Below are 27,294 nucleotides of genomic sequence, written 5' to 3' on the forward strand. Positions count from 1 at the left end.
GTGTGGGAAGCCTTTGTCATAGGGTAAAAGTAGAATACCCCTGGGCTGTAGGCTGCACACCTTGGGTCAAATATTAGATTCTGTAGCTGTGTATTTCATCAAAACAGTTCTGTTCTACAATGGTTAATTTCCTTGGCTCAGGGTAAGTAGTAGCAGGCCTAGAAGAGTCTTATGCGACGCAAACATTTGAGTTGTCTTCTTCCTCCTTTTTTAATCAATCAATCATAATAATTTGTCAAATGCCTTACAGGTTGTTTTGCCTATTGATGGCAGCTGTGGGCATACAAGCACAACAGACGCCTTCTATAAGTATGCATTTTGCACCCTGCAAATTCAAGCACTAAGCGTTTGACAATATATTTTTTAGATTTTTAACTAAGCTTTCCCATTCCAGATGACCTCAATGCTGAATGCCTTGGTAACGTTATTCGTCTGAGTGTAGCTCCTCTTTTTGAAGAGGTCGACGCTGTCTTCAGTGAGTTTGTCTCGTATGATTCTCTTTCTCTCCTTTTCATAATTCATGGATTGATATTGTTTGTCAACTGTTGTGTTCACACCATCTCCATCCCTTCCAGATGACACACAAATCATAAACCTGACGCCTGGCCTTGCTACTCAGTGTGGATTCAGCTTTAAATTTGACCCAATGGGGAATGCCATATTTTTTGCTTCTCTTCAAAACTGCTTTTCCCAGACCATGGTAACCCTAAGCACTGTAGTGTTTGCTCTAACTTCAAATGGACAGTTTGCCTTTCAGTGTCACTGCAATTGCAACCCCGTAATGTAACAACGTCATTTTATTTAACCTTTGACACGGAGTCATGCTGAGGCCAGGCTCTTTTACAGATGAGCCCTGTATACACAAAGATACAAGTCAATATTTGCATCACTAGATGAAATAATTGAAAACAAACACTTTCTTCAGTAAAAAGGTCCTCAATCAGCCTGAGTTGCCGTAGAGCATGGAGGTTATTAGAAGTACGGTGCCAGAAACATTTAAGCAGTTTTACTTAACTCTGTGGATCTCCATAGTTAGCCACCCCTGAGACTGGGTCTGGTATCTCTTACTTCTAAGTTAACGATGAAGTAAGGTACAGCAGAAGTTTATGGAGGGCCAGCCAACTTTCTGATACAGACTGCAGTGATGTGTACTACTGAGCTCTTCTCCTGTAGTGTGGCTTCAATACAGTGGCAGCTGCATTCATATAGCCACAGTCTCTAACTTGCATGAATGTCAACTGAATTATTTGTTTTCTGCTATATAATGAGGCTTTTTTTTTTTCCCCCCTTAATTTTAGGATGATAAGATGTTCAGCTTGGTCATGCAGTTCAGGCTGCCAGGAAACCACATGACTGAAGACCCTGTGTATAGAGTGGGCAAAACCTGTAGCTACACCCCCTGGACCTCCCGAGAGATTCTGTGCGACCGCAACTACATGGAGGCAAGTGAGCAGAGCATGCCCCAACGGAGATGTTTACAGTGGAGCTTAAATGATCTGTCTAGAGCTACAATTGTCCAGTGTTTCATTTCTTCTGTGTCTTGACCGTCTCTCAATTCCTCTCGCCTCTTCAAAATGCACATAGGACAACTTTAGCGGCGAGGAATCTTGGCCTATTCTCAGTGCATTTAAGGAGGCGAGTGGACAGATTGCGTTCCTATTGTATGGGAGGGAGAAAATGCATAGGGAATAATGGCCTTTCTTCTCTAGGTGTCTGTCAGAAGGACTCTTCCAGACATCCAAACCGTCCCTGAACAGCCCACTGGAGGCCCGAAAGCAAGGAGAGGAGCTGAGGTAGCCATGTTTCTGTAATTTCACTACAAAATGACAGGATGGCGCTAAACAAAATGTGCGTTTGTTTAATTCACGTTTCCATTTCCTGAGACAGGCTGTTGCTTCAGGATACAAAATGACAGCAGTCGTTTTTAGTCCTAGCAAGAAGGTCATGAATGTGGATGAGGTCCAAAGAAAGGGCTATGCAATAGCCAACACTCCCACCCGGCTGGTGTTAAGAAGCCCTCATAATGCAGAGGAGACATACCTCCAGAATGTAAGCTCACTTCCTCCATGAACTGGGTCATGTTCAGTAGAGCAAACGGTGGCCCTACCTGAACTCTGCAACATATTGTTAATACGGTGTGCCCTACTGAACACGGCCCTGGTGTGGTTGCCCCCTGAACAGGTAGCTGGGGTTCCGATGCGGGTGCTCTCAACCTCAACCTTCTTTGAGCAGAAGTGGCTGGTGACTCGCGTAGATGCCACGGCTGTTTGTCCAACACCAGGTTGAGTGTGAAATAATGGACTAACTTGGCAAATTTAAGAACCTATAAACCCATTTCTTAATTGGCTCCAGACAAGACTTTCGTTTGTGTTATGTAGTGTTCAGTTGGGACAATGTCTTTGAATGGGATGAACTTTTTTTCAATAATGGCACATTTGTTTTCAGTTGCAAAATGTTCTGTTATGATGTGCACTTGGCTTCTTGTTTCACTGCAGGGGCAGTGGCCTTTACTCCAGAAGTGATCACCTGGTACATGCCCAAGCACATCGACCCACTTTTCTCCTCTGATGCCTTCACCATGTTGGAGGTGTACATGGGAATTGACGCTAAGAGGCTGGACACTGAGGAAATGGCTGCCAGAAACTACTCGGTTTTAGTCACAGAGGCTCATATTATTGTTGAAATTCCGGTGGGGGCGGTTGGCGGCTATTTCAAGGTCAGCGTTGGATGACTAAAATGTTCCTGTTTAATTTCTAAGTCAAATCTATTTGTAGAGCCCTTTTTACAGCAGCAGTTGTCAGTGCTTTGCAGTAACCCTTTGCCATCTCTCATGGGTAAACTCCTAGAAACGTTGTCTTGTGTAAAATGTTTCTTATTGAGCAATTGTCTGCTTAATCAGGCTAATATACAATGGATCGGTGGGTGTGTATACAGCCTGACACATTGGATTGCAAAATCGTGTGAATGTTGCATAAAATTACATTTAAACATACTCTACCGCTTGAAATTTGAGACCAATATCCACACTAAAGTATTGTTTACCAGGCTTTTTAGGGAGCCGGTAGCTTTGCCACTGGCAACTGAATGCAAGCAACGCTCGGTTACACTCGGCTACTGTTTACATTTGCGTGTCGGTTGCTTTGAAAATGCAAGTTGACAACCATATACCTACCAGCTCTCTAAAGTCTGGTAAACAATACTTTCCTTTGGATATTTTGTCTTTAAATTACGAGCGGCTGGAGGACAAACCACACAGATAACCGGTAGGCTTTTTTAAAAACCTGTTTTGGCACTCCAATTGTGTATTACAGCCTGAATGCATCACTCGTCTCCCTTACAGAGCCATATTCAGGATGACAAGTACTTTGTCACTTACACCATTGAGCCCATGCTTGAGTTGCTGTGGATCGAGGAGGTCGCACACGAGGACACCAGATACAAAGTCCTCTTCCCTATCACAACACCTCCGATGGCCAGGCCTCCACAAGTTCGCAACTGTGAGTCTGGTTTAGTTAAATGGTGCCTATGGTAATTTGGGATGCCTGGGTTGTTCATTAGGCACAAGACTGAAACGGGGAGGCAATACCCGGACTTCTCCAATAACAAATGTCCATTTTCGACTTCCATTGTACCGCATTTCAAAATGTTTGCCAATGAACAGACACGCCCTTAGACACGGTTCCTGAGCAGGCAGTGTTTGTGCTTGAGTTGGGGACCTTCAACCTTGATGTGGAGCTGCTGAACATCACCTTTCCCACCATGGTGCTAACTGTTGCAGAGTGCAACGCCAGAGGCTTCAATGTTCAGGAGCAGAGATCCCTGGACAACACCTTGAAGACCTTCAGGATGGAGGTGCCCTTCTCAGACCCGGTGGTCTTTAAGGAGGTGTGTTTCTGTTAAATGCAAAGCCACACGCTACATGCCCTAATAAGTGGGCCACCAACAAAATAGAAATGATGGTGCAAATGTACTTTGTATCCCTCATTTACTCAAGTGTTTCCATTATTTTGGCAGTTGTATGCATTCACTTGCCAATAGTGCTTGATTTAGAGGAATGAGGGCAACATTGTTTTAATAGTCCCCATATGTGCTTGGTTGTCACTTGATGTTGACTAGAGTTCTGTTACAACAATGATGCTTTTAACTTCACTACAGAAAAGGGTGGAACAAGGTGTCACAACCTTCACTCTTCAGCTGATCTACGGCCTGGTCGTCTTTCCAGAGTACGCTCCTTTCTCTCACTCTGCCGTTGTGGACGCTGTACTGCTGGACATTGGTATGTAACTGGACTACGCCAAACTACTGTTGAATGGTTTCCTCTCGTTAATGATTGCCCTGAAAGGAAATTGGCAGTGAAAGCCACATGGTGGACTTGAGAGCCCAACTAGCCATACTGTAGGCTTTTCCTACGCGGTCTCTCTACAAAGAAAATGTTAAGCTTTAGAGTATTTGGACCCAGTGTCCTGTTCCTGATTTTCCAGGATCGTGTTTATTCAGTCCCACCGTAGCAAAAGATTTTGCAACCGAAAACAAGGGTTTCTTCTTGGACAAGTTCAAGTCCTGTTTTTTGTGCTTAATGAACACAACCCTGTTTGTCCTTGTAGTGCCACCCTCAGTCACTGGCAACTGTGATCAGGAGAACTTCCACATCACTGTGGACTACAGCAACCAAGAGCCCTTTTTCGTGGTCTTGGTTGGCAAGCGGCTGCTTAACCATGAGCTTGCTCAACAGTATTTAACAGAGGGCGACGCAGACTTCACCATCACGTTGCCCTTCTCTTCGCCGGACGCAGTGTTTGAGGTACGATGCTCTCCCAAAACATGTTAACCTAAATTGCTGCAGCTAGCCTCGCTTTCCTTACCCTGTATACAATATTGGACTAATGAACTCTCCCACTGGTTCCCAGTCGGTTCACTCGTCCTCTGTCAGGAGCAGACTGGATGTGGCTCTGTTGAATCCTTACAACAACATGACCATCAAATACTTTTCCCTGGCTTGCAGCTTCCTCAAAACGCTGACTGGTTGGTTCTCAAACAATTACTTCCGATAAATAGTCGTATGACATGGTTACCAAACCTGGGTTCCTTGGAAATACTGAGTCTAATAGTAGTGCCAGATGGGCATGGTTTGCACTTTTGGTGCTATTCCATTGGTTCTACTGTGCTTGGCAAGCTCAATTAACACAGAATCCAGGTCTGATAGCTACATGTCTTTTGCCCCCCCCCCCTCCAAGAGTGTTTCTCTAATGGGACGATGACTGCGCTGGCGGTGAAGGTGGAGTCTGCTCCCAATCTGAACCCCGGTCAACTGACCCTGAGCGACCCCGCCTGTGGTCCCACCTACAGCGACGATCGCTTCGCCTACTTCCACTTCACTGTCAACTCCTGTGGCACCACCAGGAAGGTAAAATGACTATTACCCTGAGGTGATGGGTACTGTGTATTTACGGACTGTTTGCTTCTGCAGGCTGTAATAAGTCAATTCCCCTCTACTACATAGTTTATCAACAATGTGATGCTGTATGAGAACGAAATCTCCTTGCCAGATGAACTTGAGGTGAAGCTGAATGCCACGACGTCTTCAGAGGACGAATATCAGTGAGTGCATTACGCATCACAATTGTAGCTATTAGATTTTTATAGTAGTTTTTTCTTCCTTCACCAATTGCTCAATACTTGTGCCTCTACTACCAGTGTGTCCACTCCACTGCTTGAAGTTGCCTACATCCCTCTTTTTAGGTTAAAGGTTTCCTGCTACTATGTGGTCAACATCACTCGCACATTGGCCTTCCTCACCAGGCCGCGTGACAACGAGCCTTTTGCCGAGACTGGGACGGGTCGACTAATGGTCAGAATGAGACTCGCTCAGGGTAAGCGTGCACAAATATGATATATTACTAGTAGCGTTTGCTATAAGTGATTAGTGTTCATCGCGGCACAACAGGATATGATAAACGAGCCTTTCTCAATGGACAAGTTCAGATGGTACCTCGCTGTTTTGTGCCCACTGAACACGACCCCGGTTGTCTCGTCCTGTGTTCCAGACGCCTCGTATAACACGTTCTACCAGGAGGAGGACTATCCAGTGGTGAAATACCTGAAACAGCCTCTGCACTTTGAGGTGGAGCTGACCAGGTCCTCTGACCCCAAGGTTGCGCTGATGCTTGACCACTGCTGGGCCACCCTCAACGAGGACCGCGACTCCCGACCCCGGTGGAATCTCATCATTAATGGGTAACTTGTTGTTTTTTGGGCCTAAACAAGTGTTATTCCACAGGTGTGGTTCCTGAGTAATTAGCAACCGATCATGCTTGGCAGGCCATTTACTTTGGCTACCGTGGCTATGCCCCCATCCGTAGGTCATGAGTGGTCACAATGGTTTGAGCATTAAAACAATGTATGCGGTCTGTCACCAGATCTCCACCCAATTTAATTAACACGTATGGGAGATTCTGGCGTGGGGCCTGAGACGGCGTTTCACATCACCATCAACAAAAGATGGAATTTCTCGTGGAAGAATGGTGTTGCGTTCAAGACACTTGTAGAATCTATGCCAAGGTGCATTGAAGCTATTGTGGTTCGTGGTGGCCCTATTAACCATTTTTTTACGCGTACGATCACATGTTTGTTATCACTGAGGGGTCCCTGCAGCGTACCATTGGAACAGAACGTATGATGCAACAAACGACTCTAAACCGCATTGTCTGAATAAAACGTTAAGTACATTATACTTACGGTATGCTACAGTAGAAAGGACAATGCGTTACACAGAAAATAAGGCACTTTGATAGGAATGCAATAAATGTGCCAGGCCTGTTCTGACTAGATGTGCAAATGTCTGTATGCTTGGGCTTTCTCTTGAAGGAAAGTTTGGCCGGCTCGTGAAATGGGCTACTTTTGGGAATTAATGAGGCAAAGTTAGACGTTGAAAGGGCCTATAGAAAATTGCCAGGTAGTGTGCCTTGGTTTGAGGTCATCTGTCCACATTTTGGAACAGTGAGTGCATTCTGACATCACGTGCATAAACTAAACTCCCACTGGGGCGACTGTTGAAGATATTTGGAACTCGCGTGTGAAAAGGTTAAGACACTATGTTGGCGTTACCTGTACCTACACCTTTTTACTCAATGTTATCCTTTTGGTTTGCTACAGTTCAGTGTTGTGCCGAACTGATGGTCAGTCGAATGGAAATCAAGAGCGGCTGGCAAGCTTAGCTTGCCTTTCCGATTGGTTTTGGGTTGAATTGTGACCTCTTGCGTTTAAAACAGTTATTGCACTAAACATAAAGGATGGTTCACACGCCTGTGCAGCATGGAAGTTAATGTTTGAAACTGAATAGGATCAGTTGAAAGGATCCCCAGAAGTTGATGCCACTTTCAATGTAATTCCCTGTACCTGGGGAATGAGCTAATTGGGAGTTGCTAAACATGAACAAATACCACGGTCAAGTGTGGCAGCATCTTGCTAGCTAAAAAAATGTTACAGCACAGTACTCAAAAGAGTAGCTGGCTGGGTTTGTCATAAGCATTGATTTGGGTGAGCACTTCGCCACAGATGGAAACCGCTGGCCTATTTTTAACTTTGCCATCTTATCTCAAGAATTGAAATTGGGTAACTATATTGAAAGATGACTTTTCTACATTTTAATGGACACTGCAACCTTTGGTAGATGGGCAAATGACACTTTATTTTGCGGGTGCCTTTTCAGTAACTGGATGCAGTGTAGTGAAGCAACTTTATTGGTCAAAACCATTCATTTGGGGGATCGGGTTTGCAAAACGCTATCAAATCATGCAATTTTGCCGTTTTTAGGAAATGGTCGCAAAAACTTAAATTTGGCACCCCTATTTTAATTTGCTCCGGCGGCCATGTGGACACAAGGCTCATCTGTCACGGGAGTAACTTTGCAGCTGTTTACTAAATGGTAGCAGTGTGAAAATGTTTTGTATATCATAGGAAAAGACACCACATGTGCATGAAATGGGCAGTTCAGATTTGTCACTTCAAGTGCAACTATATCATACTTGGCTTAAATCGTTGTGCAAAATCCTGAGAAAGCTCTGGCCATCGTCTGTCAGATCAAGTGGATTTGTACTGGTGTGGGCGTTTGTCTCTCTTCACAAATCCCTTTTTGCTAATATCTGGCAGTTAAACAAGAAACCTCCCAAAGATGCAAATTAAAAAGTGTGCCTAAACTGTCAATGCGTCGGTTACTTTGTATAGTAGAGCTGCTCCCTTCACAGAAGTCCTCCACGTGTGAATCCGATGCCGTGGGTGTAGAATTTATTTTGTGTGACCAATTTTTCCGACAGCGGAAGAATTGCATGAAATTCTTAATTCAAATGATTGCGTTGTTGATGATACCGACTGTATATTCGGCAACTTTTGGTTAAACCACGATCAATATTCAGGTAGTCTGACCATTCTGGATCATTTAGATCTCACCACATGAGAATGCATTCATGTCAATGTAATTGAATATACATGTTGGATGTAGAATTGTCTTTTTTCAAGACAAAGGTAAAAGAGTTTTGGTGGGAAAAGCCTGTTAACAAAGACATTCCTTTAGTTCATACTGGAGGGGGAGAAAGAACCCACTTCTCCTGTAAATTGATCTGATCCTCACAGGACAGTCGTGACACCACCATAAGACTTCGTACACAAGGCGGTTGGGGTTTACAGCGTTTTCTTGTGCCTAACTTAGTCCCTCTCTCTACACTGGCAGCTGTGAGAACCCGGAGGATCCATACCGTGTGGTCTTCCACCCGGTGGTAGCTGATGCCAGGGTCCACTTCCCCCCTCACGTCAAACGCTTTGAGGTCCATATGTTTTCCTTCGCTGAGGATGCGGTTGAGCCGAGGGGCCAGGTAACAAAGTTCACCCAATCTTTATTGGTTAATTTTGTTTGACTGGCAATCATCCCTTTTTTAAAATCTTTGATTCCTAGGTCTTTGTCCATTGTGACGTGGTCATCTGTGATGCCAGTAGTCCCACTGGTGGCCCCTGTAGTGGACAATGTGTGAATCAGGACAACCCGAAAAGAGGTCGGTCTTGTTTTATGCTTTTCAGACCCTGTCAGACCATAACTGAACTAATGGGTTCTCTCTCTCTCTCTCAACAGGTCAACGACATGTCAAAGACCTCTTTGAGGAACATCATTTATATGTTTCTTCTGGATACATTCTTTGGGTGTAATGTCTTGTTCTAACATGTCAAATAAAGTGTTCTATATAACAATTAAGTTTGCTTTACTTGCGCGGCAACAATCCTAACCGTTGGAGCTACCTTAATTGTATCTGATTTGCATTTAACACCACGGCGCATGTACTTTAGTGGACGTAGTAGGCTTGTCATCTGACGTGTATCAATCAACCCTTTTGTAAGCATGGAACTCTGAACCATCCACCGGAGATAAGTGTTGCACACTAATTTCCCGTCTAGGACAAACAATAGGTGTGAAAACAAAAGCTTTCCAATGTCCAGTAGGAAGAACTGACTCAATGTTATAGCAGATGGTGGTTTGCCAGCAGGGCTGTGGTTGGATGCAGGCCCCAGGGAGCGCAGCGGTGTTAATTTTCAACTGAAATTACAACTTTCCTTGATACCTCTCACTAGCTTGGTTTCCATCCAAATATGGACATTTCTTTATTAATGATATGCATGTCAATCTCAAATGGGAAGAGCTTGACTTCATCACTACTTGTTTTTGTAAGAAGTGTTGACAAGCTGAATGTACCGAGCTGTCTGTTTTTTAAAACTACCCATGCATATGCCACCACAGGTCTCTTCACAATCTCAGGATCAGATTCAAAGAAACACCTTACGGAACAGCGGGGACTGTGAAGAGACAGTGGTTCCTCCTTTAAAAGTTGCGGGACTTAGAGGTACCCAGCTTCATTGCTCCAGACCACCACAAGGGGGAGTTGGCGCACTCATTATGCATTTGGGTCCCAAGGTTTTGTTATGACCAATCGTTCCAAAGACGAATTTTGACGCGAGCCACCCTTGCCTTGTGGCGTTCAACGAAGCTGGCTGACAAAACAGATGGAAGGTGTCTTAACGAGTCAAGCAAATGTACAATTTGAGAGGAATATGTTAATGTGCGTCTATATTTTGTCAAAGGTAAATTAGCTAGTGTTAGGAGAATGAATTTGTCTTTTTAGGGACTCCTGAGAACCAGCAAACCAGGCTGTTGTCTTGTGAAACAGTGGATGTAAAGAATCTAGCTGGCTAACTATTTACTTGCTTATTGTGTCGGATTAAAAATGACTATGTAGCCGATCTGGGTATGGACCCTAAAACGTAAAGTTCATACCAATCTATGAAGCCTAGAGTAGAATATATTGTGCCAAGGATGCAAGTCCCCATATTGTAGCCTGTACATTGACTATATTCACTGATCATGTGCGGTTCAGGTATGACAGATTCTTTTTCAGTCATATCAAACGCCATTGTTTAAATGATGCGGTGTCTGCATGCATGTATTACACTTCAACTGTTTACTGCTCCTGGGATATCAATGATTACACATTGTGTAACTATGCAATAGACTAAACATGATTGATTTGTAATTCATATAAAGGGGGGAAAAAAACCCTATGCATATCTGAGGACACCGGCTAGTATTTCAACCAGTGGAGAATATGAAATGCTTTATTGAAGTGTATTTATAATAATACAATTAAAATGCAAGTTCAATCTTGGGCGGCCAGAGCGTTGGACTAGTAACCGGAAGGTTGCAAGATCGAATCCCCGAGCCGACAAGGTAAAAATCTGCCCCTGAACAAGGCCGTCATTAACTGACTTGCCTAGTTAAATAAAGGTAGGCAAATCTGTACTTCAATGCACGTATGGTGTGCATTAGAAGACGAGGTAAGAACAGCGGCAGACGGCATATGATTCATGGATGACAGTGCTACCCTAATATTCTCTCAGCGCAATTGTGATGACCTGTCTCCTAACCTTGGGGGGGCCAGTGACGGGACTGGCTTCCTCTCACATCAAAACATACCTGCAGACGAGAGAGCATGATTAACATGGTCAGTCATCTTAAATCAGGAGGTGAAATGCAAAACTGACCTTGGATCATTAACTCTGGGATTTCAATGTAAAGCATGTCTTTAATAATACTTTGTGTTGACTCAATCAAGTGACATCTCACCTATGATCATTCTGTGCCCTCTGTCAGCCAGTTCAGATGCGGGAGGGGTTCACCAAAACAGCTGATATAACCTAGAGGATTTAGTGGCTACAGAGTACTTTAAGCTGAAAAACAGACCCACGAGGATAATGCCAACAGGTGTCTGCGTCACACAGTATCTTCTTTCAGAGTGTACCTGAAATATTTAAATATAGAGGGCTGTGTTTCTCACCACTTGGTTATTGTGAGGCTAACCCCCAGGGAAATCATGACTTGGCAGCAACAGATAGTCCAGTGAAAATGGCTGTGTTTATGTGGAGTAAATTAGCAGCTGACATCTTAAGGGTTTTGTAATTCATGCATGTGAGACAGGTTCCATGTACAACAAGACAGGCAGACATGGAGAAAAAAAACAGAACAGTTTAATTACCTCTGGTTATGGACACTTTTTATGCCAGCAATAAAGCTTCCACTGCCTGGTCCTCAGGTCAGCTCGCTCTCTGAAAGTAAAGAAAACAATAACTGAGATATGACCGTTCAATCTAAAGCAGCACATGTCATTTTTTAGGATGCGTCAATACAGCCCAGTGCCGCTTACCTGAGATGCCATCTTCGTAGGTGTCCGCTTTGACATCCTTTTGTGTCGGGGGCGGGAATGTGCTTTCAGAAGAATTATTTGAAAATAAAGGTTTTGCTCTCGACACAAATGTACCTCCATAGCATATAACAATTTGCCTGTGATTAACCACACCTTCATACAAACGTGCTACTGTATGCAGAATTCTTGACGCGCAACTGAAGACGCTGCCCTATCCTGCCAGCACGCCCACAAGCGAGCCATTCGGTTGTGCTAATAGTTGGGCTAATAGCTGAACAATAGACTATTCGACCTTTACTAAAGAGTAGTCTAATAGCCGAGCTAAACCCAACTACACACACAACCCCTCATTCAATTACTCAAACGGTGAAGTGTGAGGAGCAGGAACAGCTATAACCCTCAAACTCACCTCTGGGCCTCAAAGCCAGATCCACTGCATTTCTTCATTGTTCTCCTCTAATCAGGCACTGATCTAGACCTGGGACACCAGGTGGGTGTAATTCATTATCAAATCAAATTTCTTTATATAGCCCTTCTTACATCAACTGATATCTCAAAGTGCTGTACAGAAACCCAGCCTAAAACCCCAAACAGCAAGTAATGCAGGTGTAGAAGCACGGTGGCTAGGAAAAACTCCCTAGAAAGACCAAAACCTAGGAAGAAACCTAGAGAGGAACCAGGCTATGAGGGGTGGCCAGTCCTCTTCTGGCTGTGCGGGGTGGAGATTATAACAGGACATGGCCAAGATGTTCAAATGTTCATAAATGACCAGCATGGTCAAATAATAATAATCACAGTAGTTGTCGAGGGTGCAACAAGTTAGCACCTCAAGAGTAAATGTCAGTTGGCTTTTCATAGCCGATTATTGAGAGTATCTCTTCCGCTCCTGCTGTCTCTAGAGAGTTGAAAACAGCAGGTCTGGGACAGCAAGGAGTCATCATGCCAGGTAGTCCTGAGGCATGGTCCTAGGGCTCAGGTCCTCCGAGAGAGAGAGAGAAAGAAAGAAAGAATTAGAGAGAGCATACTTAAATTCACACAGGACACCGGATAAGACAGGAGAAATACTCCAGATATAACAGACTGACCCTAGCCCCCCGACACATAAACTACTGCAGCATAAATACTGGAGGCTGAGACAGGAGGGGTCAGGAGACACTGTGGCCCCATCCGATGATACCCCCGGACAGGGCCAAATAGGCAGGATATAACCCCACCCACTTTGTCAAAGCACAGCCCCCACACCACTAGAGGGATATCTTCAACCACCAACTTACCATCCTGAGACAAGGGCGAGTATAGCCCACGAAGATCTCCGCCACGGCACAACCCAAGGGGGGGGGGGGGGGGCGCCAACCCAGACAGGAAGACCACGTCAGTGACTCAACCCACTCAAGTGACGCACCCCTCCTAGGGGACGGCATGGAAGAACACCAGTAAGCCAGTGACTCAGCCCCTGTAATAGGGTTAGAGGCAGAGAATCCCAGTGGAGAGAGGGGAACCGGCCAGGCAGAGACAGCAAGGGCGGTTCGTTGCTCCAGAGCCTTTCCGTTCACCTTCACACTCCTGGGCCAGACTACACTCAATCATAGGACCCCCTGAAGAGATGAGTCTTCAGTAAAGACTTAAAGGTTGAGACCGAGTCTGCGTCTCTCACATGGGTAGGCAGACCATTCCATAAAAATGGAGCTCTATAGAAGAAAGCCCTGCCTCCAGCTGTTTGCTTAGAAATTCTAGGGACAATTAGGAGGCCTGCGTCTTGTGACCGTAGCGTACGTGTAGGTATGTACGGCAGGACCAAATCGGAAAGATAGGTAGGAGCAAGCCCATGTAATGCTTTGTAGGTTAGCAGAAAAACCTTGAAATCAGCCCTTGCCTTAACAGGAAGCCAGTGTAGGGAGGCTAGCACTGGAGTAATATGATCAAATGTTTTGGTTCTAGTCAGGATTCTAGCAGCCGTATTTAGCACTAACTGAAGTTTATTTAGTGCTTTATCCGGGTAGCCGGAAAGTAGAGCATTGCAGTAGTCCAACCTAGAAGTAACAAAAGCATGGATACATTTTTCTGCATCATTTCTGGACAGAAAGTTTCAGATTTTTGCAATGTTACGTAGATGGGAAAAAAGCTGTCCTTGAAACAGTCTTGATATGTTCTTCAAAAGAGAGATCAGGGTCCAGAGTAACGCCGAGGTCCTTCACAGTTTTATTTGAGACGACTGTACAACCATCAAGATTAATTGTCAGATTCAACAGAAGATCTCTTTGTTTCTTGGGACCTAGAACAAGCATCTCTGTTTTGTCCGAGTTTAAAAGTAGAAAGTTTGCAGCCATCCACTTCCTTCTGTCTGAAACACAGGCTTCTAGCGAGGGCAATTTTGGGGCTTCACCATGTTTCTTTGAAATGTACAGCTGTGTGTCATCCGCATAGCAGTGAAATTTAACATTATGTTTTCGAATGACATCCCCAAGAGGTAAAATATATAGTGAAAACAATAGTGGTCCTAAAACGGAACCTTGAGGAACACCGAAATGTACAGTTGATTTGTCAGAGGACAAACCATTCAGAGGCAAACTGCTATCTTTCCGACAGATGAGATCTAAACCAGGCCAGAACTTGTCCGTGTAGAGCAATTTGGGTTTCCAATCGCTCCAAAAGAATGTGGTGATCGATGGTATCAAAAGCAGCACTAAGATCTAGGAGCACGAGGACAGATGCAGAGCCTCGGTCTGATGCCATTAAAACGTCATTTACCACCTTCACAAGTGCAGTCTCAGTGCTATGATGGGGTCCAAAACCAGACTGAAGCGTTTCGTATACGTTGTTTGTCTTTAGGAAGGCAGTGAGTTGCTGCGCAACAGCTTTTTCTGAGAGGAATGGAAGATTCGATATAGGCCGATTCGTTTTTTATATTTTCTGGGTCAAGATTTGGCTTTTTCAAGAGAGGCTTTATTACTGCCACTTTTAGTGAGTTTGGTACACATCCGGTGGTTAGAGAGCCGTTTATTATGTTCAACATAGGAGGGCCAAGCACAGGAAGCAGCTCTTTCAGTAGTTTAGTTGGAATAGGGTCCAGTATGCAGCTTGAAGGTTTAGAGGCCATGATTATTTTCATCATTGTGTCAAGAGATATAGTACTAAAACACTTTAGTGTCTCCCTTGATCCTAGGTCCTGGCAGAGTTGTGCAGACTCAGGACAACGGAGCTTTGGGAGGAATACGCAGATTTAAAGAGGAGTGCGTAATTTGCTTTCTAATGATCATGATCTTTTCCTCAAAGAAGTTCATGAATTTATTACCGCTGAAGTGAAAGCCATCCTCTCTAGGGGAATGCTGCTTTTTAGTTAGCTTTGCGACAGTATCAAAAAGAAATTTCGGATTGTTCTTATTTTCCTCAATTATCAGTTAGAACAGAAAACCAGCAGGCTCGTAGGGCAGCGTTTCCCAAACTTGGTGTGCATTTAGGTTTTTGTCCTAACACTACACAGCTGATTCAGATTAACAAAGCTTGATGATTAGTTGATTATTTGAATCAGCTTTGTAGGGCTAGGGGAATAAAAAGAAAATGTGCAGCCCTTTGGGGTTCAGGTGACTGAGTGTGGGAAGCCTTTGTCATAGGGTAAAAGTAGAATACCCCTGGGCTGTAGGCTGCACACCTTGGGTCAAATATTAGATTCTGTAGCTGTGTATTTCATCAAAACAGTTCTGTTCTACAATGGTTAATTTCCTTGGCTCAGGGTAAGTAGTAGCAGGCCTAGAAGAGTCTTATGCGACGCAAACATTTGAGTTGTCTTCTTCCTCCTTTTTTAATCAATCAATCATAATAATTTGTCAAATGCCTTACAGGTTGTTTTGCCTATTGATGGCAGCTGTGGGCATACAAGCACAACAGACGCCTTCTATAAGTATGCATTTTGCACCCTGCAAATTCAAGCACTAAGCGTTTGACAATATCTTTTTTAGATTTTTAACTAAGCTTTCCCATTCCAGATGACCTCAATGCTGAATGCCTTGGTAACGTTATTCGTCTGAGTGTAGCTCCTCTTTTTGAAGAGGTCGACGCTGTCTTCAGTGAGTTTGTCTCGTATGATTCTCTTTCTCTCCTTTTCATAATTCATGGATTGATATTGTTTGTCAACTGTTGTGTTCACACCATCTCCATCCCTTCCAGATGACACACAAATCATAAACCTGACGCCTGGCCTTGCTACTCAGTGTGGATTCAGCTTTAAATTTGACCCAATGGGGAATGCCATATTTTTTGCTTCTCTTCAAAACTGCTTTTCCCAGACCATGGTAACCCTAAGCACTGTAGTGTTTGCTCTAACTTCAAATGGACAGTTTGCCTTTCAGTGTCACTGCAATTGCAACCCCGTAATGTAACAACGTCATTTTATTTAACCTTTGACACGGAGTCATGCTGAGGCCAGGCTCTTTTACAGATGAGCCCTGTATAAACAAAGATACAAGTCAATATTTGCATCACTAGATGAAATAATTGAAAACAAACACTTTCTTCAGTAAAAAGGTCCTCAATCAGCCTGAGTTGCCGTAGAGCATGGAGGTTATTAGAAGTACGGTGCCAGAAACATTTAAGCAGTTTTACTTAACTCTGTGGATCTCCATAGTTAGCCACCCCTGAGACTGGGTCTGGTATCTCTTACTTCTAAGTTAACGATGAAGTAAGGTACAGCAGAAGTTTATGGAGGGCCAGCCAACTTTCTGATACAGACTGCAGTGATGTGTACTACTGAGCTCTTCTCCTGTAGTGTGGCTTCAATACAGTGGCAGCTGCATTCATATAGCCACAGTCTCTAACTTGCATGAATGTCAACTGAATTATTTGTTTTCTGCTATATAATGAGGCTTTTTTTTTTTCCCCCCTTAATTTTAGGATGATAAGATGTTCAGCTTGGTCATGCAGTTCAGGCTGCCAGGAAACCACATGACTGAAGACCCTGTGTATAGAGTGGGCAAAACCTGTAGCTACACCCCCTGGACCTCCCGAGAGATTCTGTGCGACCGCAACTACATGGAGGCAAGTGAGCAGAGCATGCCCCAACGGAGATGTTTACAGTGGAGCTTAAATGATCTGTCTAGAGCTACAATTGTCCAGTGTTTCATTTCTTCTGTGTCTTGACCGTCTCTCAATTCCTCTCGCCTCTTCAAAATGCACATAGGACAACTTTAGCGGCGAGGAATCTTGGCCTATTCTCAGTGCATTTAAGGAGGCGAGTGGACAGATTGCGTTCCTATTGTATGGGAGGGAGAAAATGCATAGGGAATAATGGCCTTTCTTCTCTAGGTGTCTGTCAGAAGGACTCTTCCAGACATCCAAACCGTCCCTGAACAGCCCACTGGAGGCCCGAAAGCAAGGAGAGGAGCTGAGGTAGCCATGTTTCTGTAATTTCACTACAAAATGACAGGATGGCGCTAAACAAAATGTGCGTTTGTTTAATTCACGTTTCCATTTCCTGAGACAGGCTGTTGCTTCAGGATACAAAATGACAGCAGTCGTTTTTAGTCCTAGCAAGAAGGTCATGAATGTGGATGAGGTCCAAAGAAAGGGCTATGCAATAGCCAACACTCCCACCCGGCTGGTGTTAAGAAGCCCTCATAATGCAGAGGAGACATACCTCCAGAATGTAAGCTCACTTCCTCCATGAACTGGGTCATGTTCAGTAGAGCAAACGGTGGCCCTACCTGAACTCTGCAACATATTGTTAATACGGTGTGCCCTACTGAACACGGCCCTGGTGTGGTTGCCCCCTGAACAGGTAGCTGGGGTTCCGATGCGGGTGCTCTCAACCTCAACCTTCTTTGAGCAGAAGTGGCTGGTGACTCGCGTAGATGCCACGGCTGTTTGTCCAACACCAGGTTGAGTGTGAAATAATGGACTAACTTGGCAAATTTAAGAACCTATAAACCCATTTCTTAATTGGCTCCAGACAAGACTTTCGTTTGTGTTATGTAGTGTTCAGTTGGGACAATGTCTTTGAATGGGATGAACTTTTTTTCAATAATGGCACATTTGTTTTCAGTTGCAAAATGTTCTGTTATGATGTGCACTTGGCTTCTTGTTTCACTGCAGGGGCAGTGGCCTTTACTCCAGAAGTGATCACCTGGTACATGCCCAAGCACATCGACCCACTTTTCTCCTCTGATGCCTTCACCATGTTGGAGGTGTACATGGGAATTGACGCTAAGAGGCTGGACACTGAGGAAATGGCTGCCAGAAACTACTCGGTTTTAGTCACAGAGGCTCATATTATTGTTGAAATTCCGGTGGGGGCGGTTGGCGGCTATTTCAAGGTCAGCGTTGGATGACTAAAATGTTCCTGTTTAATTTCTAAGTCAAATCTATTTGTAGAGCCCTTTTTACAGCAGCAGTTGTCAGTGCTTTGCAGTAACCCTTTGCCATCTCTCATGGGTAAACTCCTAGAAACGTTGTCTTGTGTAAAATGTTTCTTATTGAGCAATTGTCTGCTTAATCAGGCTAATATACAATGGATCGGTGGGTGTGTATACAGCCTGACACATTGGATTGCAAAATCGTGTGAATGTTGCATAAAATTACATTTAAACATACTCTACCGCTTGAAATTTGAGACCAATATCCACACTAAAGTATTGTTTACCAGGCTTTTTAGGGAGCCGGTAGCTTTGCCACTGGCAACTGAATGCAAGCAACGCTCGGTTACACTCGGCTACTGTTTACATTTGCGTGTCGGTTGCTTTGAAAATGCAAGTTGACAACCATATACCTACCAGCTCTCTAAAGTCTGGTAAACAATACTTTCCTTTGGATATTTTGTCTTTAAATTACGAGCGGCTGGAGGACAAACCACACAGATAACCGGTAGGCTTTTTTTAAAAACCTGTTTTGGCACTCCAATTGTGTATTACAGCCTGAATGCATCACTCGTCTCCCTTACAGAGCCATATTCAGGATGACAAGTACTTTGTCACTTACACCATTGAGCCCATGCTTGAGTTGCTGTGGATCGAGGAGGTCGCACACGAGGACACCAGATACAAAGTCCTCTTCCCTATCACAACACCTCCGATGGCCAGGCCTCCACAAGTTCGCAACTGTGAGTCTGGTTTAGTTAAATGGTGCCTATGGTAATTTGGGATGCCTGGGTTGTTCATTAGGCACAAGACTGAAACGGGGAGGCAATACCCGGACTTCTCCAATAACAAATGTCCATTTTCGACTTCCATTGTACCGCATTTCAAAATGTTTGCCAATGAACAGACACGCCCTTAGACACGGTTCCTGAGCAGGCAGTGTTTGTGCTTGAGTTGGGGACCTTCAACCTTGATGTGGAGCTGCTGAACATCACCTTTCCCACCATGGTGCTAACTGTTGCAGAGTGCAACGCCAGAGGCTTCAATGTTCAGGAGCAGAGATCCCTGGACAACACCTTGAAGACCTTCAGGATGGAGGTGCCCTTCTCAGACCCGGTGGTCTTTAAGGAGGTGTGTTTCTGTTAAATGCAAAGCCACACGCTACATGCCCTAATAAGTGGGCCACCAACAAAATAGAAATGATGGTGCAAATGTACTTTGTATCCCTCATTTACTCAAGTGTTTCCATTATTTTGGCAGTTGTATGCATTCACTTGCCAATAGTGCTTGATTTAGAGGAATGAGGGCAACATTGTTTTAATAGTCCCCATATGTGCTTGGTTGTCACTTGATGTTGACTAGAGTTCTGTTACAACAATGATGCTTTTAACTTCACTACAGAAAAGGGTGGAACAAGGTGTCACAACCTTCACTCTTCAGCTGATCTACGGCCTGGTCGTCTTTCCAGAGTACGCTCCTTTCTCTCACTCTGCCGTTGTGGACGCTGTACTGCTGGACATTGGTATGTAACTGGACTACGCCAAACTACTGTTGAATGGTTTCCTCTCGTTAATGATTGCCCTGAAAGGAAATTGGCAGTGAAAGCCACATGGTGGACTTGAGAGCCCAACTAGCCATACTGTAGGCTTTTCCTACGCGGTCTCTCTACAAAGAAAATGTTAAGCTTTAGAGTATTTGGACCCAGTGTCCTGTTCCTGATTTTCCAGGATCGTGTTTATTCAGTCCCACCGTAGCAAAAGATTTTGCAACCGAAAACAAGGGTTTCTTCTTGGACAAGTTCAAGTCCTGTTTTTTGTGCTTAATGAACACAACCCTGTTTGTCCTTGTAGTGCCACCCTCAGTCACTGGCAACTGTGATCAGGAGAACTTCCACATCACTGTGGACTACAGCAACCAAGAGCCCTTTTTCGTGGTCTTGGTTGGCAAGCGGCTGCTTAACCATGAGCTTGCTCAACAGTATTTAACAGAGGGCGACGCAGACTTCACCATCACGTTGCCCTTCTCTTCGCCGGACGCAGTGTTTGAGGTACGATGCTCTCCCAAAACATGTTAACCTAAATTGCTGCAGCTAGCCTCGCTTTCCTTACCCTGTATACAATATTGGACTAATGAACTCTCCCACTGGTTCCCAGTCGGTTCACTCGTCCTCTGTCAGGAGCAGACTGGATGTGGCTCTGTTGAATCCTTACAACAACATGACCATCAAATACTTTTCCCTGGCTTGCAGCTTCCTCAAAACGCTGACTGGTTGGTTCTCAAACAATTACTTCCGATAAATAGTCGTATGACATGGTTACCAAACCTGGGTTCCTTGGAAATACTGAGTCTAATAGTAGTGCCAGATGGGCATGGTTTGCACTTTTGGTGCTATTCCATTGGTTCTACTGTGCTTGGCAAGCTCAATTAACACAGAATCCAGGTCTGATAGCTACATGTCTTTTGCCCCCCCCCCCCTCCAAGAGTGTTTCTCTAATGGGACGATGACTGCGCTGGCGGTGAAGGTGGAGTCTGCTCCCAATCTGAACCCCGGTCAACTGACCCTGAGCGACCCCGCCTGTGGTCCCACCTACAGCGACGATCGCTTCGCCTACTTCCACTTCACTGTCAACTCCTGTGGCACCACCAGGAAGGTAAAATGACTATTACCCTGAGGTGATGGGTACTGTGTATTTACGGACTGTTTGCTTCTGCAGGCTGTAATAAGTCAATTCCCCTCTACTACATAGTTTATCAACAATGTGATGCTGTATGAGAACGAAATCTCCTTGCCAGATGAACTTGAGGTGAAGCTGAATGCCACGACGTCTTCAGAGGACGAATATCAGTGAGTGCATTACGCATCACAATTGTAGCTATTAGATTTTTATAGTAGTTTTTTCTTCCTTCACCAATTGCTCAATACTTGTGCCTCTACTACCAGTGTGTCCACTCCACTGCTTGAAGTTGCCTACATCCCTCTTTTTAGGTTAAAGGTTTCCTGCTACTATGTGGTCAACATCACTCGCACATTGGCCTTCCTCACCAGGCCGCGTGACAACGAGCCTTTTGCCGAGACTGGGACGGGTCGACTAATGGTCAGAATGAGACTCGCTCAGGGTAAGCGTGCACAAATATGATATATTACTAGTAGCGTTTGCTATAAGTGATTAGTGTTCATCGCGGCACAACAGGATATGATAAACGAGCCTTTCTCAATGGACAAGTTCAGATGGTACCTCGCTGTTTTGTGCCCACTGAACACGACCCCGGTTGTCTCGTCCTGTGTTCCAGACGCCTCGTATAACACGTTCTACCAGGAGGAGGACTATCCAGTGGTGAAATACCTGAAACAGCCTCTGCACTTTGAGGTGGAGCTGACCAGGTCCTCTGACCCCAAGGTTGCGCTGATGCTTGACCACTGCTGGGCCACCCTCAACGAGGACCGCGACTCCCGACCCCGGTGGAATCTCATCATTAATGGGTAACTTGTTGTTTTTTGGGCCTAAACAAGTGTTATTCCACAGGTGTGGTTCCTGAGTAATTAGCAACCGATCATGCTTGGCAGGCCATTTACTTTGGCTACCGTGGCTATGCCCCCATCCGTAGGTCATGAGTGGTCACAATGGTTTGAGCATTAAAACAATGTATGCGGTCTGTCACCAGATCTCCACCCAATTTAATTAACACGTATGGGAGATTCTGGCGTGGGGCCTGAGACGGCGTTTCACATCACCATCAACAAAAGATGGAATTTCTCGTGGAAGAATGGTGTTGCGTTCAAGACACTTGTAGAATCTATGCCAAGGTGCATTGAAGCTATTGTGGTTCGTGGTGGCCCTATTAACCATTTTTTTACGCGTACGATCACATGTTTGTTATCACTGAGGGGTCCCTGCAGCGTACCATTGGAACAGAACGTATGATGCAACAAACGACTCTAAACCGCATTGTCTGAATAAAACGTTAAGTACATTATACTTACGGTATGCTACAGTAGAAAGGACAATGCGTTACACAGAAAATAAGGCACTTTGATAGGAATGCAATAAATGTGCCAGGCCTGTTCTGACTAGATGTGCAAATGTCTGTATGCTTGGGCTTTCTCTTGAAGGAAAGTTTGGCCGGCTCGTGAAATGGGCTACTTTTGGGAATTAATGAGGCAAAGTTAGACGTTGAAAGGGCCTATAGAAAATTGCCAGGTAGTGTGCCTTGGTTTGAGGTCATCTGTCCACATTTTGGAACAGTGAGTGCATTCTGACATCACGTGCATAAACTAAACTCCCACTGGGGCGACTGTTGAAGATATTTGGAACTCGCGTGTGAAAAGGTTAAGACACTATGTTGGCGTTACCTGTACCTACACCTTTTTACTCAATGTTATCCTTTTGGTTTGCTACAGTTCAGTGTTGTGCCGAACTGATGGTCAGTCGAATGGAAATCAAGAGCGGCTGGCAAGCTTAGCTTGCCTTTCCGATTGGTTTTGGGTTGAATTGTGACCTCTTGCGTTTAAAACAGTTATTGCACTAAACATAAAGGATGGTTCACACGCCTGTGCAGCATGGAAGTTAATGTTTGAAACTGAATAGGATCAGTTGAAAGGATCCCCAGAAGTTGATGCCACTTTCAATGTAATTCCCTGTACCTGGGGAATGAGCTAATTGGGAGTTGCTAAACATGAACAAATACCACGGTCAAGTGTGGCAGCATCTTGCTAGCTAAAAAAATGTTACAGCACAGTACTCAAAAGAGTAGCTGGCTGGGTTTGTCATAAGCATTGATTTGGGTGAGCACTTCGCCACAGATGGAAACCGCTGGCCTATTTTTAACTTTGCCATCTTATCTCAAGAATTGAAATTGGGTAACTATATTGAAAGATGACTTTTCTACATTTTAATGGACACTGCAACCTTTGGTAGATGGGCAAATGACACTTTATTTTGCGGGTGCCTTTTCAGTAACTGGATGCAGTGTAGTGAAGCAACTTTATTGGTCAAAACCATTCATTTGGGGGATCGGGTTTGCAAAACGCTATCAAATCATGCAATTTTGCCGTTTTTAGGAAATGGTCGCAAAAACTTAAATTTGGCACCCCTATTTTAATTTGCTCCGGCGGCCATGTGGACACAAGGCTCATCTGTCACGGGAGTAACTTTGCAGCTGTTTACTAAATGGTAGCAGTGTGAAAATGTTTTGTATATCATAGGAAAAGACACCACATGTGCATGAAATGGGCAGTTCAGATTTGTCACTTCAAGTGCAACTATATCATACTTGGCTTAAATCGTTGTGCAAAATCCTGAGAAAGCTCTGGCCATCGTCTGTCAGATCAAGTGGATTTGTACTGGTGTGGGCGTTTGTCTCTCTTCACAAATCCCTTTTTGCTAATATCTGGCAGTTAAACAAGAAACCTCCCAAAGATGCAAATTAAAAAGTGTGCCTAAACTGTCAATGCGTCGGTTACTTTGTATAGTAGAGCTGCTCCCTTCACAGAAGTCCTCCACGTGTGAATCCGATGCCGTGGGTGTAGAATTTATTTTGTGTGACCAATTTTTCCGACAGCGGAAGAATTGCATGAAATTCTTAATTCAAATGATTGCGTTGTTGATGATACCGACTGTATATTCGGCAACTTTTGGTTAAACCACGATCAATATTCAGGTAGTCTGACCATTCTGGATCATTTAGATCTCACCACATGAGAATGCATTCATGTCAATGTAATTGAATATACATGTTGGATGTAGAATTGTCTTTTTTCAAGACAAAGGTAAAAGAGTTTTGGTGGGAAAAGCCTGTTAACAAAGACATTCCTTTAGTTCATACTGGAGGGGGAGAAAGAACCCACTTCTCCTGTAAATTGATCTGATCCTCACAGGACAGTCGTGACACCACCATAAGACTTCGTACACAAGGCGGTTGGGGTTTACAGCGTTTTCTTGTGCCTAACTTAGTCCCTCTCTCTACACTGGCAGCTGTGAGAACCCGGAGGATCCATACCGTGTGGTCTTCCACCCGGTGGTAGCTGATGCCAGGGTCCACTTCCCCCCTCACGTCAAACGCTTTGAGGTCCATATGTTTTCCTTCGCTGAGGATGCGGTTGAGCCGAGGGGCCAGGTAACAAAGTTCACCCAATCTTTATTGGTTAATTTTGTTTGACTGGCAATCATCCCTTTTTTAAAATCTTTGATTCCTAGGTCTTTGTCCATTGTGACGTGGTCATCTGTGATGCCAGTAGTCCCACTGGTGGCCCCTGTAGTGGACAATGTGTGAATCAGGACAACCCGAAAAGAGGTCGGTCTTGTTTTATGCTTTTCAGACCCTGTCAGACCATAACTGAACTAATGGGTTCTCTCTCTCTCTCTCAACAGGTCAACGACATGTCAAAGACCTCTTTGAGGAACATCATTTATATGTTTCTTCTGGATACATTCTTTGGGTGTAATGTCTTGTTCTAACATGTCAAATAAAGTGTTCTATATAACAATTAAGTTTGCTTTACTTGCGCGGCAACAATCCTAACCGTTGGAGCTACCTTAATTGTATCTGATTTGCATTTAACACCACGGCGCATGTACTTTAGTGGACGTAGTAGGCTTGTCATCTGACGTGTATCAATCAACCCTTTTGTAAGCATGGAACTCTGAACCATCCACCGGAGATAAGTGTTGCACACTAATTTCCCGTCTAGGACAAACAATAGGTGTGAAAACAAAAGCTTTCCAATGTCCAGTAGGAAGAACTGACTCAATGTTATAGCAGATGGTGGTTTGCCAGCAGGGCTGTGGTTGGATGCAGGCCCCAGGGAGCGCAGCGGTGTTAATTTTCAACTGAAATTACAACTTTCCTTGATACCTCTCACTAGCTTGGTTTCCATCCAAATATGGACATTTCTTTATTAATGATATGCATGTCAATCTCAAATGGGAAGAGCTTGACTTCATCACTACTTGTTTTTGTAAGAAGTGTTGACAAGCTGAATGTACCGAGCTGTCTGTTTTTTAAAACTACCCATGCATATGCCACCACAGGTCTCTTCACAATCTCAGGATCAGATTCAAAGAAACACCTTACGGAACAGCGGGGACTGTGAAGAGACAGTGGTTCCTCCTTTAAAAGTTGCGGGACTTAGAGGTACCCAGCTTCATTGCTCCAGACCACCACAAGGGGGAGTTGGCGCACTCATTATGCATTTGGGTCCCAAGGTTTTGTTATGACCAATCGTTCCAAAGACGAATTTTGACGCGAGCCACCCTTGCCTTGTGGCGTTCAACGAAGCTGGCTGACAAAACAGATGGAAGGTGTCTTAACGAGTCAAGCAAATGTACAATTTGAGAGGAATATGTTAATGTGCGTCTATATTTTGTCAAAGGTAAATTAGCTAGTGTTAGGAGAATGAATTTGTCTTTTTAGGGACTCCTGAGAACCAGCAAACCAGGCTGTTGTCTTGTGAAACAGTGGATGTAAAGAATCTAGCTGGCTAACTATTTACTTGCTTATTGTGTCGGATTAAAAATGACTATGTAGCCGATCTGGGTATGGACCCTAAAACGTAAAGTTCATACCAATCTATGAAGCCTAGAGTAGAATATATTGTGCCAAGGATGCAAGTCCCCATATTGTAGCCTGTACATTGACTATATTCACTGATCATGTGCGGTTCAGGTATGACAGATTCTTTTTCAGTCATATCAAACGCCATTGTTTAAATGATGCGGTGTCTGCATGCATGTATTACACTTCAACTGTTTACTGCTCCTGGGATATCAATGATTACACATTGTGTAACTATGCAATAGACTAAACATGATTGATTTGTAATTCATATAAAGGGGGGAAAAAAACCCTATGCATATCTGAGGACACCGGCTAGTATTTCAACCAGTGGAGAATATGAAATGCTTTATTGAAGTGTATTTATAATAATACAATTAAAATGCAAGTTCAATCTTGGGCGGCCAGAGCGTTGGACTAGTAACCGGAAGGTTGCAAGATCGAATCCCCGAGCCGACAAGGTAAAAATCTGCCCCTGAACAAGGCCGTCATTAACTGACTTGCCTAGTTAAATAAAGGTAGGCAAATCTGTACTTCAATGCACGTATGGTGTGCATTAGAAGACGAGGTAAGAACAGCGGCAGACGGCATATGATTCATGGATGACAGTGCTACCCTAATATTCTCTCAGCGCAATTGTGATGACCTGTCTCCTAACCTTGGGGGGGCCAGTGACGGGACTGGCTTCCTCTCACATCAAAACATACCTGCAGACGAGAGAGCATGATTAACATGGTCAGTCATCTTAAATCAGGAGGTGAAATGCAAAACTGACCTTGGATCATTAACTCTGGGATTTCAATGTAAAGCATGTCTTTAATAATACTTTGTGTTGACTCAATCAAGTGACATCTCACCTATGATCATTCTGTGCCCTCTGTCAGCCAGTTCAGATGCGGGAGGGGTTCACCAAAACAGCTGATATAACCTAGAGGATTTAGTGGCTACAGAGTACTTTAAGCTGAAAAACAGACCCACGAGGATAATGCCAACAGGTGTCTGCGTCACACAGTATCTTCTTTCAGAGTGTACCTGAAATATTTAAATATAGAGGGCTGTGTTTCTCACCACTTGGTTATTGTGAGGCTAACCCCCAGGGAAATCATGACTTGGCAGCAACAGATAGTCCAGTGAAAATGGCTGTGTTTATGTGGAGTAAATTAGCAGCTGACATCTTAAGGGTTTTGTAATTCATGCATGTGAGACAGGTTCCATGTACAACAAGACAGGCAGACATGGAGAAAAAAAACAGAACAGTTTAATTACCTCTGGTTATGGACACTTTTTATGCCAGCAATAAAGCTTCCACTGCCTGGTCCTCAGGTCAGCTCGCTCTCTGAAAGTAAAGAAAACAATAACTGAGATATGACCGTTCAATCTAAAGCAGCACATGTCATTTTTTAGGATGCGTCAATACAGCCCAGTGCCGCTTACCTGAGATGCCATCTTCGTAGGTGTCCGCTTTGACATCCTTTTGTGTCGGGGGCGGGAATGTGCTTTCAGAAGAATTATTTGAAAATAAAGGTTTTGCTCTCGACACAAATGTACCTCCATAGCATATAACAATTTGCCTGTGATTAACCACACCTTCATACAAACGTGCTACTGTATGCAGAATTCTTGACGCGCAACTGAAGACGCTGCCCTATCCTGCCAGCACG

The 27,294-nt window shown here is 44.2% G+C and overlaps 2 protein-coding genes across 4 annotated transcripts; both read left to right on the forward strand.

Annotated features, from left to right (window-relative positions):
- LOC106600248 (uncharacterized) lies at positions 1 to 9,237 on the forward strand. Of its 2 annotated transcripts, none has more exons than XM_082976760.1 (21): positions 1 to 142; positions 251 to 309; positions 395 to 475; positions 576 to 700; positions 1,299 to 1,442; positions 1,710 to 1,793; positions 1,888 to 2,049; positions 2,182 to 2,281; positions 2,496 to 2,716; positions 3,341 to 3,497; positions 3,662 to 3,885; positions 4,156 to 4,276; positions 4,605 to 4,801; positions 4,908 to 5,022; positions 5,235 to 5,404; positions 5,501 to 5,598; positions 5,740 to 5,870; positions 6,045 to 6,234; positions 8,726 to 8,867; positions 8,948 to 9,044; positions 9,122 to 9,237. In XM_082976760.1, exons 1-21 carry the CDS (start codon positions 120 to 122, stop codon positions 9,193 to 9,195), a joined length of 2,715 nt encoding a protein of 904 aa, XP_082832886.1. In that variant the 5' UTR covers positions 1 to 119; the 3' UTR covers positions 9,196 to 9,237. The 2 variants fall into 2 exon arrangements, with proteins under 2 accessions (XP_082832886.1, XP_082832887.1); XM_082976761.1 differs by having other exon boundaries at positions 3,674 to 3,885.
- A 6,090-nt stretch (positions 9,238 to 15,327) lies between these two features.
- On the forward strand, positions 15,328 to 24,566 carry LOC106598441 (uncharacterized). Of its 2 annotated transcripts, none has more exons than XM_045720691.2 (21): positions 15,328 to 15,469; positions 15,578 to 15,636; positions 15,722 to 15,802; positions 15,903 to 16,027; positions 16,626 to 16,769; positions 17,037 to 17,120; positions 17,215 to 17,376; positions 17,509 to 17,608; positions 17,823 to 18,043; positions 18,669 to 18,825; positions 18,990 to 19,213; positions 19,484 to 19,604; positions 19,933 to 20,129; positions 20,236 to 20,350; positions 20,564 to 20,733; positions 20,830 to 20,927; positions 21,069 to 21,199; positions 21,374 to 21,563; positions 24,055 to 24,196; positions 24,277 to 24,373; positions 24,451 to 24,566. In XM_045720691.2, exons 1-21 carry the CDS (start codon positions 15,447 to 15,449, stop codon positions 24,522 to 24,524), a joined length of 2,715 nt encoding a protein of 904 aa, XP_045576647.2. In that variant the 5' UTR covers positions 15,328 to 15,446; the 3' UTR covers positions 24,525 to 24,566. The 2 variants fall into 2 exon arrangements, with proteins under 2 accessions (XP_045576647.2, XP_045576648.2); XM_045720692.2 differs by having other exon boundaries at positions 19,002 to 19,213.
- Positions 24,567 to 27,294: the final 2,728 nt, after the last annotated feature.

This window comes from Salmo salar, chromosome 06 (genome assembly GCF_965601325.2).
Source record: "Salmo salar chromosome 06, fSalSal1, whole genome shotgun sequence".
Taxonomy (NCBI): Eukaryota; Metazoa; Chordata; class Actinopteri; order Salmoniformes; family Salmonidae; genus Salmo; species Salmo salar.

Coding starts and splice junctions, on each gene's coding strand:
- LOC106598441 (XM_045720691.2), top strand. CDS start 15,447: ATGGTTAATTTCCTTGGCTCAGG. Junction 16,770..17,036: donor GCGACCGCAACTACATGGAG/GCAAGTGAGCAG, acceptor TTTCTTCTCTAG/GTGTCTGTCAGAAGGACTCT. Junction 17,121..17,214: donor AAGCAAGGAGAGGAGCTGAG/GTAGCCATGTTT, acceptor TTCCTGAGACAG/GCTGTTGCTTCAGGATACAA.
- LOC106600248 (XM_082976760.1), top strand. CDS start 120: ATGGTTAATTTCCTTGGCTCAGG. Junction 3,886..4,155: donor ACCCGGTGGTCTTTAAGGAG/GTGTGTTTCTGT, acceptor ACTTCACTACAG/AAAAGGGTGGAACAAGGTGT. Junction 4,802..4,907: donor CGCCGGACGCAGTGTTTGAG/GTACGATGCTCT, acceptor ACTGGTTCCCAG/TCGGTTCACTCGTCCTCTGT.